Source organism: Podarcis raffonei, chromosome 13, assembly GCF_027172205.1.
Source record: "Podarcis raffonei isolate rPodRaf1 chromosome 13, rPodRaf1.pri, whole genome shotgun sequence".
NCBI classification, from domain to species: domain Eukaryota; kingdom Metazoa; phylum Chordata; class Lepidosauria; order Squamata; family Lacertidae; genus Podarcis; species Podarcis raffonei.
The window spans coordinates 40786725-40800255 of NC_070614.1; the positions used below are offsets into that span (position 1 = coordinate 40786725).

Genomic DNA, 13531 nt, shown 5'->3' on the forward strand with positions numbered 1-13531 from the left:
ATAAAAAGAATCTATTTTTTAAAAATATATAAGAAAATTAAACAGCACAAGAGGAAATTGCCTCCCCACCATGCTTTTGAGACTTTTGTATCCAAATCACTATGTACCGCGTACATTTCAATGGCATTCCATGGAGATTTCATCAACAGCAGTGTATACATTGAGTCAGCTCCATCAGTGTTAACAGTGTAGCTAGACGTGTGCTTATTTATGTATGAAATTACCGGTAGGCTTAAGCCATAGGTATGTGAACCTCATAAAGGCAAGGGAAGGACTCTAAGGATGCCACACTGAAAAATTTTGGCTGCATTCTTAAAAACGAGAAGTATCTTAAAGGAAGTGAAACATTTCCACCCACCATGTACCAGCCACTGACTTGGTATGCAAAAATGCTTAACAGCAAAGGCTTGCTTATGTATTGAGATTTACCAAATCATGATAAATGAAGCACTCACATGCTCTTATCAATTCAGACATTACTGTTCTTGAGTAGTAAGTAACATGGACAACCCTCCTTTCATAAACACTACCAGATGATCCAAGAGTGAGTTGTTAAACATCACATGCCTACCATTAAACAGATTATGCTTTTAGCTATTGCTTGCTAAATCAAAACCAATGCAAGAGTCAAAAAGTGAGTTTTTCAGTTGAATGTAAACTTCCTCCCATACTACAACAGTTGAGATACTGTGCAGATTTGTTTTATAGCAATTCACATTTTTCAAAATTATGTTAAAGTTGGAAAATTTATACAAATACAAAAGCTTTTCAAACAATGCTTTTTAAACAGTACTGTTACTTTTACAAAGTCAAATAAAACAATGTTATTTTCAGAATTGACTGAAAACATCTTTATTATTCAAGTGCCCTATCCCGCCCCACCCAGCAGTTATACATGCATGACTAAAACATTTTGGCTTTTAAATGTATAGGATTACTTCCAAATACAGTCAACATAAAATAAAAGGGAATACAAAGTTTGTACACAAACGCAGCAAGGAATACACAGGTTTGCAACGAAGTTGGACATCATACAAAATAAAAAAAGTTTATAAATTCACATGGTCTGGGATCCTATGCAGGCTCAATAGGGTCTCTCACGCCGGTCCTGCCTGTGGTCCCCTCTGCAAAGGAGAAAGGAAAGTTTACATTTTGAATTTGCATATTTGTATTGTTTGTTATACAATAACTATCAATAGCCCCAAGGCTAGGCTGCAAACCCAGCAAGTGGATCCAACAGTCACAACCTCAGCCTCCCTCTTTCACTCCCCAGAAACAGAATCCCTAGATTCCTATTCCTGAGCCTTTACAATAGCCACCACTGAAGTAAACTTTACCTCGAATCCATTTTTCCTGGTCCAAAGCTGCCTCTGTCTCCGCCTCTTCCGCCTCTGAATCCTCCCCGGTCTCCGCCCCTGCCTCCCCGGAAGCCCCCTCTGTCAAAGCCTCCTCGGCCTCCGCGTCGTTCTTCACCAAATCCACCTCCTGGGGGAAAAAGCAGATTTGTATTATGCAACTATTTTGAAGTGAGAAATGTGCTTTTCTCACTGATGCCGTTGTGCCAAATAGGCAAACTGTGTATCTCACACAGATGGAAAAGAATCCACCAGCAAGGGAACAGGAAAGAGTGGCTGGGGAAACTCAGCCAGATGGGCGGGGTATAAATAATAAATTATTATTATTATTATTATTATTATTATTATTATTATTATTATTATTATTATTATTATATACAGTAATTGGTTTCACACAGAGAGAAAAGTAAAACCCTAAACTCACCCATGTGTGGTCCTCCAGGCCCATCTGGCTTTGGTGCCTTGCACTGGTTGCATTCATTACGCCATGAGAAGTTCATATTTTCACATGTCCTAAAAACACATTTGGGGAAGACAAATGATTTAGAGTTCCATGTCATTAACCCCATTTCTACCTTCATATCTAAACAACTAAAGCAGACTGCTTACGGGTTGGGGCATTTCCAGTCTCCTGCACGTTGCTGACCACCCCCTCCGCTGGGGAAGCCCCCCCTGCTGCCCCCGCTGGAACCACTGCTGCTGCCGCCACCTCCGCCGCCACCAAATCCACCACGGCCCATGGGTCCTAAAGGAAAGAGGCATGTAAAAATCAGTGGCAGCAGCCAAGTGAAAAAGGATTTTTTGCAGAATGTTTCCTTGCTGATAAACACCTTATATTAGGTTACCTTTCTTCCCTACAAAGACTGCAGTACCCATACCTCAACTCCCTTATTTCAGAATGGCTGCACAACACACGTTGGTCCTCCTCCCCCTCCCTTGCTGAAACTCAATACAGGTATAACAAGAGCCAATACTGTTACAAGCAACACACTCCACTACTTATCAACCACAGCAATGACGTGGAATATACCTCCTCTACCGCCACGGCCTCTTCCTCCACGGCCATTGCCACCGCCACCGCCTCTGTTGAAGTCTGCCCGTCGGGTAGCAAATGATACTTTGATAGGGTTGCCTGAGAATTCTTTTCCTGGTTAAGAGAAGAGCAGGGAAAAGGATTACATTTTTCCAATATAAAGATAGAAGGCAATTACCGTATTTTTCGCTCTATAACACGCACCCGACCATAACACACACGTAGTTTTTAGAGGAGGAAAATCCGTAGGCATGCCACCCGTAGGTATTCCCTCCAAAACACGCACAGACATTTCCCCTTACTTTTTAGGAGGAAAAAAGTGAGTGTTATGGTGCAAAAAATACGGTATTTCACTATTGGCACCTCTCCTCTACTGCACTTCTATGTCTCTTTCAATATTTATTCATCAATTTATATCTCATCCTCCCCCCCCCCCCGCAAGCCTAGTAGTGGAGACAGAAAGAAGCCTTCAAAGTACAAGCATAGGAACTCTTTCAAAAGCCAAAAAGTAATTCAAAGTCAGCACCATACCATCAAACCAGTCAATGGCAGCCTTTGCAGATGGGGGATCGTCAAAGGAAACAGTCGCCTCTCCTTTCAGTTTTCCTGTCTCGCGATCTGTGTACAGGTTGATCATAGGTTGTCCTGTTTTCTTGTTTGTCTTTTACAAAAAAAAAGTACAAGATCAATCTACTGGAAAGATCTAATCCAATGTTCTTGCATCTAATTTTCAATACGTGACAGGTGCAGACTACAACTGTTTAGGGAGCTGCAATTGATGTGCAATACTACTGCATGGAAATTACTTTTAAATGTGAAAGGTGACTTGCTTTAGCTGCTGAACATTTGCCTATACAGCCCTGAAAATAATTAAAAGGTTAATGAATGTGCTCATGAGGTTCTGGGCAGATTACTGATGCCATCATGAATTCTCCTTTGGAGTGTAAAGACATCCCACGAAAGGTTTGTCTACACATTAGTCTCTGAAAGTAGGTAGTGCCAAAGCAGGGTAGATTTGATTTGATTTAAATCATTTTTTTACAGAAAGACTCATTCTTGCTGGTATAATCTTAATATTTACAACCAGATGAAGGTTTCATTTTTGGAGTAATAAATTTTCATAGTAGTTTTTAGTTATATCAAAAATTACTGATTTGGTTATATTATTAGAAATACATAGACAGATGAGGTTTAATAAGTTAACTTTATATTTGGACAACTTTTCTGCTGTACTTTATTGGAAGGAGAAAAATAATCATTTACTGAATAACAATTTAAACAATTTATTTAACTAAAACAATTAACATTACAGCATATGTATACATGTTTGTTAACTGATGTGGTTAAACCATTAAAAAAACCCACCTTAGACTGAGCTTTAGCACACATGAAAAACTTAAATCCTTATTTCCTGATGAATAGCATTTGGACTATAATGTAATTTAAACTATCTTTAGAAAGATTTTTCCTCCAAAAGCATTTTATTTTAAAAATCCAATTTAAATTTTAAAAAATCCAATTTAAATAATAAAAAAATCTGATTAATGCATCCTACCTAGTGCAGGCTTTTTGCACAGCTCAGACCATTCAGTGTTTTGTGATTCTACTTGCCAACAGCAATTGCACTAGAAGCTGCTTTTTTGTAGCCAGCTCAGTCTCTCAACCAGCCCTTCGAGCTCTCATTACCCACTACTACACTGCACACTTTACAACCAGAGTATAGTGCAACCTACAAAATGCAGCCTAATTGGTAATGGGATCATCTCACAGGCATAACTAGCACAATTTACCTTAATGATGCCAATCTGCTTGAAGTAATCTGCTACTGACTCAATGGTTACGTTTTCACCAAGTCCCTGAACAAAGATGGTGTTGTTGTCTGAGTTATCCTGCTCGCCAGCTGAAAGGAATGAGAATTAGCTCTATCTTCCATCATACTTTCTGCTTCCCAATAAAGTTCTTCCTACACCCTCTAAATGAAAGTTCCAAACTTGTACTCCAATGAATACTGAACCACATGAAGCAGTTTTCCAAATTGAGACAAAATTTGGGTTACACTGTCCGAAGACCTCAGTTGAATAGAACTCAAATCTGCACAATTCATATATTTTGCAGTTTACAAAGTTTGTGGGTTTTTAAAAGGCAACTTGATGACATGACTCTGCTGTTCACAGTAATACAAAAAAAAAAAAAAGTTTTAAGTGTAGAAAAGTAGTCTAAGGACACCATAGGCTTCTCTGGTTTTCCTTTGACATTTTCACCCCTCTCTTCAAAGCGGAAGCCTGGAAATACTTTTCCACTGGCCTCACATTCAGGTTTGTAGCCACTTACCAGAATCGTGGCGTGATCCTTGATCCCGTGGTCCTTTTGCACATGAAAATAAGGAAGGAGAGATTCAGTTAGTGAGTGAGAACTTCCAAACTGTTTTCTCACATCAGCACCACCATCACGACCACATCAGAAACAGGCCAGTGTTGGAACATGTGCTGTTCCAAGGTGAGTTTTAGTGCAAAACAAACACTCCCATTCAGTCAGAAGTGGTCCACGTCTTAATTACAAGACTGCTTACTGCAAAACCAGTTTACAACTCTTTCCTCCAGGTCGTACTAGACCTATTTTTTGCAGCTCTGCAGGGAGGAGCATGGCCTCCAGACACACACCCAGAACACCATTGGAGAACCACTATTTTGACATCTTTTATAGCATACATTAGCCACTGCTACCCAGAGTCTTCTACTGACCCTTGTTCAGTCTTTTAAGTCTCCAGCACCATTGCAATCTATTCTGGATTTGGTTCATGAGACAAGACACTTTAACTTATGCACAGAGAACAAACCATCTTACACCATAGTACACATTTTGAATAAGCCCTTTAGAAATGAGAGCTTTATGTTCTTAGAAACCATCTGGTTATTTACTTGCATCACCACTCTACTATTAACATATTCTACACATATGTATATATATATATATATTTACCGTTTCGACACCTTTTATTGCACCCAATCTTAAATTTTTGAAAGCATATGCCCAACACTGGTCTCAAATGCATTAACAATCCTATATAAGTGTGTTTTACTGTTCATGCCAAGCCTTTTTCAGCAAACCCTATGGGAACGTTCCTTAAAAACAATTCTTTTGATTTGGTACAATCATGTTCAAAACGACCATTTGTGAAACTTCGTAATGTTAAAACCAAACTCTCTTAAAATAGAAGCCCATGAAACCACTTATTTGTGAAAGAGCTCTTAAGAGTTTCATACAAACAAAGTTACACTTCCAAGTTTGAAGGGAGCGGTCCCTCCCTTGATTCCTGTACCAGTAACTTTTTAAGCAAGGTACCATAAACCTTTGTTTTACCATGTTTCCTCAGGACTGCATGCACTTCCATTAACACGCTTTAACCCAACGTTCTCATGTGTTTTTTAAAGGAGAGACAACAAACAAAACCAACACTTACAAAGTGATTTTCTCTCTCACATTCTCCCGCAAAACACGTCTTTGGATTATTGATTTTCTCCCATCTTGTTGCAAAACATACAACCAAAATGTACTGTATTGGCACCAAGAACTTGGCTGAGTAGAAAGCCCCATAATGTGGAAGTCAACACCACAGATACAACCAACCATTTTGGCATATGTGCCACAACAGGGGGTGCTCCCATAGGTTTTTATCTGATAAACGGTGGCTTTTCAAACCCTTTGGCATACAAACATCAGTCTCTCCGAAAAATAATATATAGAAATACACTTTTGCGGTTCAAGTTTTTGAACTCTTTGGACTTACCACCAAATTTATTGAAGCCACCACCTCGCTCACCACCGCTGAGGAGATAAGTTAGAAGATAATGATGCTTTTTTTTCCACGACTAAAAAGTTTTGTTGCTAGAAACTACACCAGATCCATTAAGATGCTGGCCAACACTTTTGTTTGGTTCTTCCTGAAGATCTAAAGACAACCTGCTCCACCTTTTCCTTGCCCTCAGCATTTGTTTTTTAAAAAATGGATCAATACACCCTTGAGAAGGTTTGCAAATGAAACAGCTCTAGTGTTTTGTCATTCTTGCTTCCGATCTTGAAACGTTACACGAGGCGTCGTGATGCAGCTTTCGAGACAATGCTGGTTTCCTTGTTGCCGTCCTATTCTTGGCATGATTGGTGAACCAAGCTCGTTTTTAAAATATTGTATACCGTGCACGCTGTTAATTCCAGTTCACCCTTCTCAAGTTTGCGCCTTGTATTTTTGCAAAGCTTTTGTTGTTTACAACCCTAAATGCAGATAACTGCTTTGAAAGCACGTAAAAACCCATTCCCTCATCATAGCATATTCGTAATAGTATGTTATTTCAGCTCTAAAGACTGCATTATCTGCCTGCCATAAGATCTCTCTCCCTTCCTCAGACCCTTAACTAACATGTGGAAGGTGGAGATTTGATTAAAGTTCATTGACTTTCACACCTGTGGCACACAAAATGCAGAATTTGTTAACAGAGCAGGTATTGTTAACAGATCAACAACTTTTCATAAGCAAACAACACTTCAGCTGCCCCCACCTATACTCACCTCTCTACTATTTCATCTCTCCCAGTCAACAGGAGCCCAGAGCCAATGTTGCTTAGCAACCATTGCCTCGTCAAATACCAATTTTAACCACCCCTTCACCGAGGCTTAACGCACACCCAACAGCATTAAGGATACTGCTTTGCAACACATAAACCACAAGTACAGAAAGTCCAGCCGCTATGTGGGAAAACCAAAACACATCCTTTTAGCCTACATTGGCTTACACGGCTAGACCACAGCATTATGAGCATTATGAGCCCAATGAAAGCTGGCTTACAACCTGCATAGAAGCTTTGTCTTGCAAAATATCTTACTGAAGAGATTCATATAACCTTCGATTTATCAGCATATACAAACCAGGCCCCTTCAGTGCACCTCATCAGGTTAACACTGGGGGGTTGAAGGATAACCCTAGTGTCTAGATACCGATTTTCCCCCATAAGAAGTACTAAAGTTCTTGTATATATTTGTATGGAACGGCAACATTGCTCAAAGAGGACCGTAATTCACCTTTGAGGAACAGTAATTATGTTCATATCAAGTGCGCCTTTTGAGGTTGTCAACAGATCCAAGATGAATTACAAGATGAAAATACGATGTTTTGCCCCATGCACAGACTTGTTACTGCAATGGTTGATTTTCATAAAGTAAAGAGTTTTTAACTCCTTCACATGCAGACAAGGAACAAAAACCATTTTGACATCCATTTAGATTCACCCCATAGAGAAAAACACATTGACCCCTAGCAGCATACATGGTGGTAGCCCACCCTTGATTACCAACAATTCTATATTTCAGCCGTTCACACACTGCACCCTCCCAGAAGAGATTAGCTTTTATGGCAAGTACTAGGAGAGATGCTAATTAAAGAAACCCACTCCCTCTCCCACAACTATGGACTGGACACCTACCCCATGCCTCCACGACCACCTCTGTTGCCACCTCTTCCACCACTCCGATCAAAGCCACCTCTACCGTATCCGCCGCCGCCACCTCCTCCACTGCCTCTTCCACGGTTGCGGTCTTGCTGGCCGCCATATCCTCCTTGATCCTGGCTGCCGTAGCCTCCTCCACTACCACCTCCACTCATGGAAGACTGATCCTGTCCATAGCCACCAGCTGGAGAAAGTTAAAAAAAAGGGGGGTTAGCAATAGTTTCTGCTAGCAAAGAGGCATGGAATTTTTGGGGGCAGGGGAAAAGAATGAAGATTCTACAGATGCTCTTGCTTCTCACTGGGGAGCAGCCATTGGCTTCTACACCGCACTGCATGAAATTTGGCTCATATTACTCATGTTTGGCTTTTGGAAGTGAAAGGAAAGGAAAAAGTACTCACATCCACTACCACCGCCACCTCCTCCACTGCTACTGCCACTGCCATACTGACTCTGCTGGCCGTAGCTTTGGGGTGGGTTGTAAGAAGGCTGCTGCCCATAGCTGCTCTGCTGTTGGCTGCCATAGCTGGACTGCTGACCATAGCCTCCACTCTGGGGTTGTCCGTAGGTAGAGGTCTGAGAGCTGGTACCGTAACTGCTGATTTCAAGGAGACACAAACAAAGGACAAAGAGTTCAGTACACAGACCATCCTACGATACTGTTCCGGCTTTATACAAATGCTGAGGCTTTAAGCTCCAGGATTCCATTTGGAATACTGCTTAAGAATTCAGGATGACTGTATGACTAAAGAGCAGAGTACACCTGGGGTTTGATCAGGCAAATTTCAGCAGGAGATTTAATGTAAAAAAAAGTAAAGCCTATGATGAAGATTTACACCACTATCCCTGCTCTGAGTTGTTGCTGTTTGGGATTTCTCAACTGTTACCTTCCAGTGGTGGAACTGGCTGGCTGTTGAGAGTAGCTGGGATAGGATGACTGCTGTCCATAAGACGTCTGAGAAGTCTGACTGCTGCCATATCCTGTTGATGAGCCGTAGGCCTGTGGTGTTGACTGGGTGCCATAGCCAGCTGTTCAGAAAAACAATTCACTCTTGTTAATCTCAAATGGCATGCAATTTGTGTAGCAATAACTAATCAGTTCTTCAATCATAATATGTAACAGCACTGATGCATCCTGAGATGTGACCATAGAACAACAAATTAAACAGTGCTGAGATGAGAGCATGTTAGATTCGAATCCCTGCTTGTGCTTGTGTCACCTTTTTGCTACTTTAAGTGCTTCACAGGATTGCAAAATGAAAAGGCTGTACATTACAGCGTCCGGAAAGGACACTTTAAGTAACTGTGTTTTCCTTCCAGTCTCCTAGCTCCAGAAAGACGGGTGCTTCACAGCTTAGCCAATTTCCTCTCATATTTTCCTATACAGTCATGAGGACAAAAAACAAGATAAGCTACAATACTCACAGCTTTGAGTCTGGCCATAGGAAGAACTGTAACTACTTTGGCCATATCCAGAAGTATCAGCCGATTGTCCGTAACCACCATAGCTCTGCTGCCCGTAGGGCTGGCTGGTTTGCTGAGAATAACCTTGTGTGGGTGGAGTTGGGTAGGCCCCATAACTACGGAAAAGCAAGAGAAAAAAATTCAGCACAGGAACATATAACTAAACTGTAAACTAAATTCACAATCTTGTATTCCCAACCAGAATCAAGCTTGTCACTACCATTGTCGCCTGTCTTTTCAAATCCAGTGTGCTATGTCATTGCAGGCATCTGACTGAACTCCTACTTCTGTGAGTGTTTCAATTAAGTCTGAACAACCACAAATAGGTAAGGAAAATTACAAGGAATGTTAAGACTAATTAATTGGTTCATTGTGGCATGAAGATACACACACCAACAATTCACTTTGTTCAAAAGACTAATGGCCAGAAATAAATTCCAATGCGGATTCTATTCAGAGTAGACACACTGAAGTTAATAAACATGACTAACTTAGGTTCATGAATTTCAGTGGGTCTAGTATAGGATTTGGTGATTATAAACAACAAGTTTTTAAAACTGGCCTACTTTTTTAGTTTTGACAAAAGGCAAGTAAAAGGTATGCGAATGAAGTTTATAAAGTTATGAATGACATGAAGAGAGTGGAGAGAAAAAAAATTTCTCCTCTTGACACCAGAACTTGTGGACAGCCAAGAAAGCTGTATGTTGAAAGATTCAGGACAGATAAATGAAAGCACTTCTTCTCTTCCACAAGAGGCAGCAATGACCACAAATTTGTATGTCTTTGAAAGGGGACTGGACAAACTCCTGGAGAAGCGATCAATGGCTACTAGCCATGATGGCAATACTTTACCTCCACAATCAGAAGGCAGCAATGCTTTTGAATACCAGTTGCTGGAAACCATAGGAGGGGAAGAGTGCTTTTGCGCTCAGGCCCTGCTTGATGGTTTCCCATCGATATCTGGTTAGTCACTGTCAAAACAGGATGCTGGGCTAGATGGGCTATTGGCCTGATTCAAAACACTTCCTATGTTCTTGCAATAGTCTTAAATCCCCACAACTCTTGGAAGGAACACTAGGAGTTATGCTTTTGAAGGGAATCTTTGATTTTCAGTTTACTATCTTTGTATGGGTACTACTATAGCTTGAATTGGGGAAACTAACAATGTATGCTCTAACGCAGCTAAAACTGAGTTTTATAACGTATATACACACTGAATAAGACAAAACTTTTTAAAAATGATGTTACAGCTTCTCTGGGGATGGATAAAAGTAATCCATTTCATCAAAGTCTGCATATACTACAGCAAATTTTAACCATTTTTCTAAATTTGGAATTGGCAGTGTTTTATCAGCTTCTTCATATAATATATTCCCCCCCCCAAAAAATTTTTCCAGTACTGTACTACCACTACTTGAAAATTAGGATTTTCTGGCATTGGCAAATTAAGATTAAACAAACCACAGGTCGGATCTTGTCTATCTATTCCTCTGGGAACAGCTCACGGCACCCTAACATCCTTCATGTTTTTACAGAGGTGACTAGCATGACCTACTTCAAGATTACAGAGACAAGAAAAGCACTACTCGCATATGGCTAACACTGCAGTTATGTGAGAAGAGTATCACAAGCTAAAAGCCTGTAAACATGCAATACATGGAGGATTAATTATACAAGGGTTTATTTACCTTTGTGTCGCTGACTGGCTATAATCTGTAAGGGGACAAAACAAAAATGTTTGAGCTATTTTAAGAGCAGGATTCCACACAAGTTATCTAACTGCTACAGAGAGTAGAAATGATTCATATGGGATGGTGGATAAGTCACATTTGTCAAAATTGACATACATGGATGCTTGCTCCAGGCATCTATGCACTCACTATGTGCACGAACAGAAGCCCCATTCAAATCGAAAATCAAAGTGGGGGGGGGGGCATGTGCACCCCTGCCTCTCTACACTTTTAACTTTCAAGAATTCAGGCAAATACTAAGGAAAGGGTTCAGATTCTCATAGTAACGCACGTTCACCTATCCAATGGGTACTGCACAAAATATATGTACATATGGAATGCTCTTGCTAGCTTCATTGTGGGTAAGAGAAACTATTTTAAAAAGCAAGGCTGTGAGGCATGAAGTTTGAGGGAAGAGATTAGGAATAAACAGCAACTCTGAACATTGACACTTCTCATATGAAGCACTTATTACTTAGTTACATTTATGCCACTGTTGCCTTATTTTCAGGACTGTTCACAATAATCAAACCCAGCAGCGAAGAAAAATCGAAAAATTAATAAACAGAACCAAATCATGTGGGCAGGTGGAAGTTGTGGTGTCATCAGAAAAAATATGTATTTATATATTCCCCTTCCCCCAGAGTTTTCCAAGCAATAAATAATTTTTCCCCATCCAAAAAACCTGTTTATGTGATGGTTAAAGAACCAATGTAATTCCATCGTCAGTACGGAGGGAAAGAAAAAAAAATTTCTGCGTTTTCAAGGGGTGCAAGAGAGGATAGTTACCCACCCAAGGATCTAAGACATAAGAGGAACAGCCTTTAATTAAACTCACACGAAGATTGTTATGGCGCCGGGTTGTTACAAACGGAGCAGCCTGGTCCTTATAGGACCTAAACCCGAGATTTTAAGGGGAGGAGGGCGCTCGCTGGGCGAGCGGAGTACGCGGGGCGACTAACGTTTGCACTAACGAATGATAGGTGCAGGCGGTTGGGGAAGCACCCGGATGTAACACTGCGACAAAGACAAGCCTCACACGCACGCGCAGCAACGTACGCGTTTCTCGCCTAGGCAGAAAAGCGCATGCGCGATCGCAATTTTTACCGCCCCCACCTCCAATAAACTTTGCTACGCCGACCATCACGTCAGACTGTATTTTTCCACTGCCCATACGGCCCCCCCGTCCCACCAGTAGCTCAGGGGCGACCTTGCGCATGCGCAGCTACATAACGGCCTAAACTTTCCGTGCCCCTGGAGTCTGACTAGGAAACCCCGTCCGTCTCTTCCCCGGCTTCCTAGTTCTCACGCTATCACAAAATGGCGGCAGACTGCGCAGTTTAGAGAGACTGCGGCGCGGAGTGGAGGAAAGAAAAGAGGCCCTTCCTGCTCTCTAGAAGGCGGGGCCGTTTTTCATCCGGCACTACTTCTACAATAACGTCCACCTTTTGCCCTCGACTTTATCACCACCCCGTTATTTTTGTAACGAAAACCCCGAAGCCTCCATTTAAAAAGGGTCTTCTAGAACATTTTGTCTAAAGCAGACGGGGAAGGCCGGAGAACCCTCCGCCCACCATTCCTGCCCCACTGACGGGAGAGGGAAGAGGGAGAGGGAAGTCAGGCAGCTTTCGCCTACCCTGGAACTGCAAGAATAAAACCCCCACGCAAAAGCCTCCTTCCTCTTCACCTGCCAAGTGCAGTGATTTCCCTATCGAAGATTTAGCCTGAAACCCACCCCATCCCCTGGGAAGGAAGCCCCCGAGTCTCGTCAGGAGGCGAAAATAACCTAAGACAAAAACGCAGTTTTTCGCAATTAACAGGACGGAACCAACCATTAAGCCTGCCCCCCTCACTTTACCCTTCCCTTTTTAACCCGCAGGTTAAACCCTTTTTAACATCAATCGACCTCCCGTTCCCCATCGTCTGCAAAGCCACGAGGACCAGAAACTTAGCTCCCCTGGAGGAAAGAAAGCAAAGGCTGCGGGGGGTTTCCCATTCTCCCCTGTTGTGACCCCGGTTGAAACGCGCCCAACGCCCTCCGCTGCGAACTCCCTTCTTCTCACCGTTGGATGCCATGGCTGCAGCCCCCTAAGCTTCACTCCTCAGAAGGGCTACGTAGCACCAACCTCTCCGCCCGCCTCGTCTCTCTTTCCCGCCCCCACTCTTTGCCCCAAATATACCCTCCCCCTCCCGTTTCCTCTGGGCTGCACCATGTCACATCGCAAGAGGGGGGGAGAGAGAAAGGAGAACAGGCGTTTCTTTTGTACAGATAGAAATAAAAAGCAGGACTCCTACGCTTCTCTTCGTAGCCATGCCTTCGACTACCGAGGTGCCTCTTTTACATTTAGGATATGTGTGAGCCCGTTTGTTTAGGAATTAAGGGACGGCGGTTGCGATGAAACGGACTGCCAAAGGAAAGTCGTTGGGGTCCCTGCTTATGTGTGCCACTGGCC

The 13531-nt window shown here is 42.1% G+C and overlaps 1 protein-coding gene across 2 annotated transcripts; it reads right to left on the minus strand.

Moving 5' to 3' along the window:
- Positions 1-654: 654 nt before the first annotated feature.
- On the minus strand, positions 655-13249 carry FUS (FUS RNA binding protein). Of its 2 annotated transcripts, none has more exons than XM_053361376.1 (15): positions 13142-13249; positions 11037-11061; positions 9310-9464; positions 8772-8913; positions 8286-8479; positions 7863-8070; positions 6176-6213; positions 4720-4752; positions 4179-4288; positions 2920-3049; positions 2386-2502; positions 1965-2100; positions 1780-1868; positions 1338-1485; positions 655-1124 (listed from the first exon to the last, which is right to left on the minus strand). In XM_053361376.1, the coding sequence occupies exons 1-15, from the start codon at positions 13152-13154 to the stop codon at positions 1085-1087; spliced, it is 1578 nt and encodes a 525-aa protein (XP_053217351.1). In that variant the 5' UTR covers positions 13155-13249; the 3' UTR covers positions 655-1084. The 2 variants fall into 2 exon arrangements, with proteins under 2 accessions (XP_053217351.1, XP_053217350.1); XM_053361375.1 differs by having other exon boundaries at positions 8286-8482; positions 13142-13248.
- Positions 13250-13531: the final 282 nt, after the last annotated feature.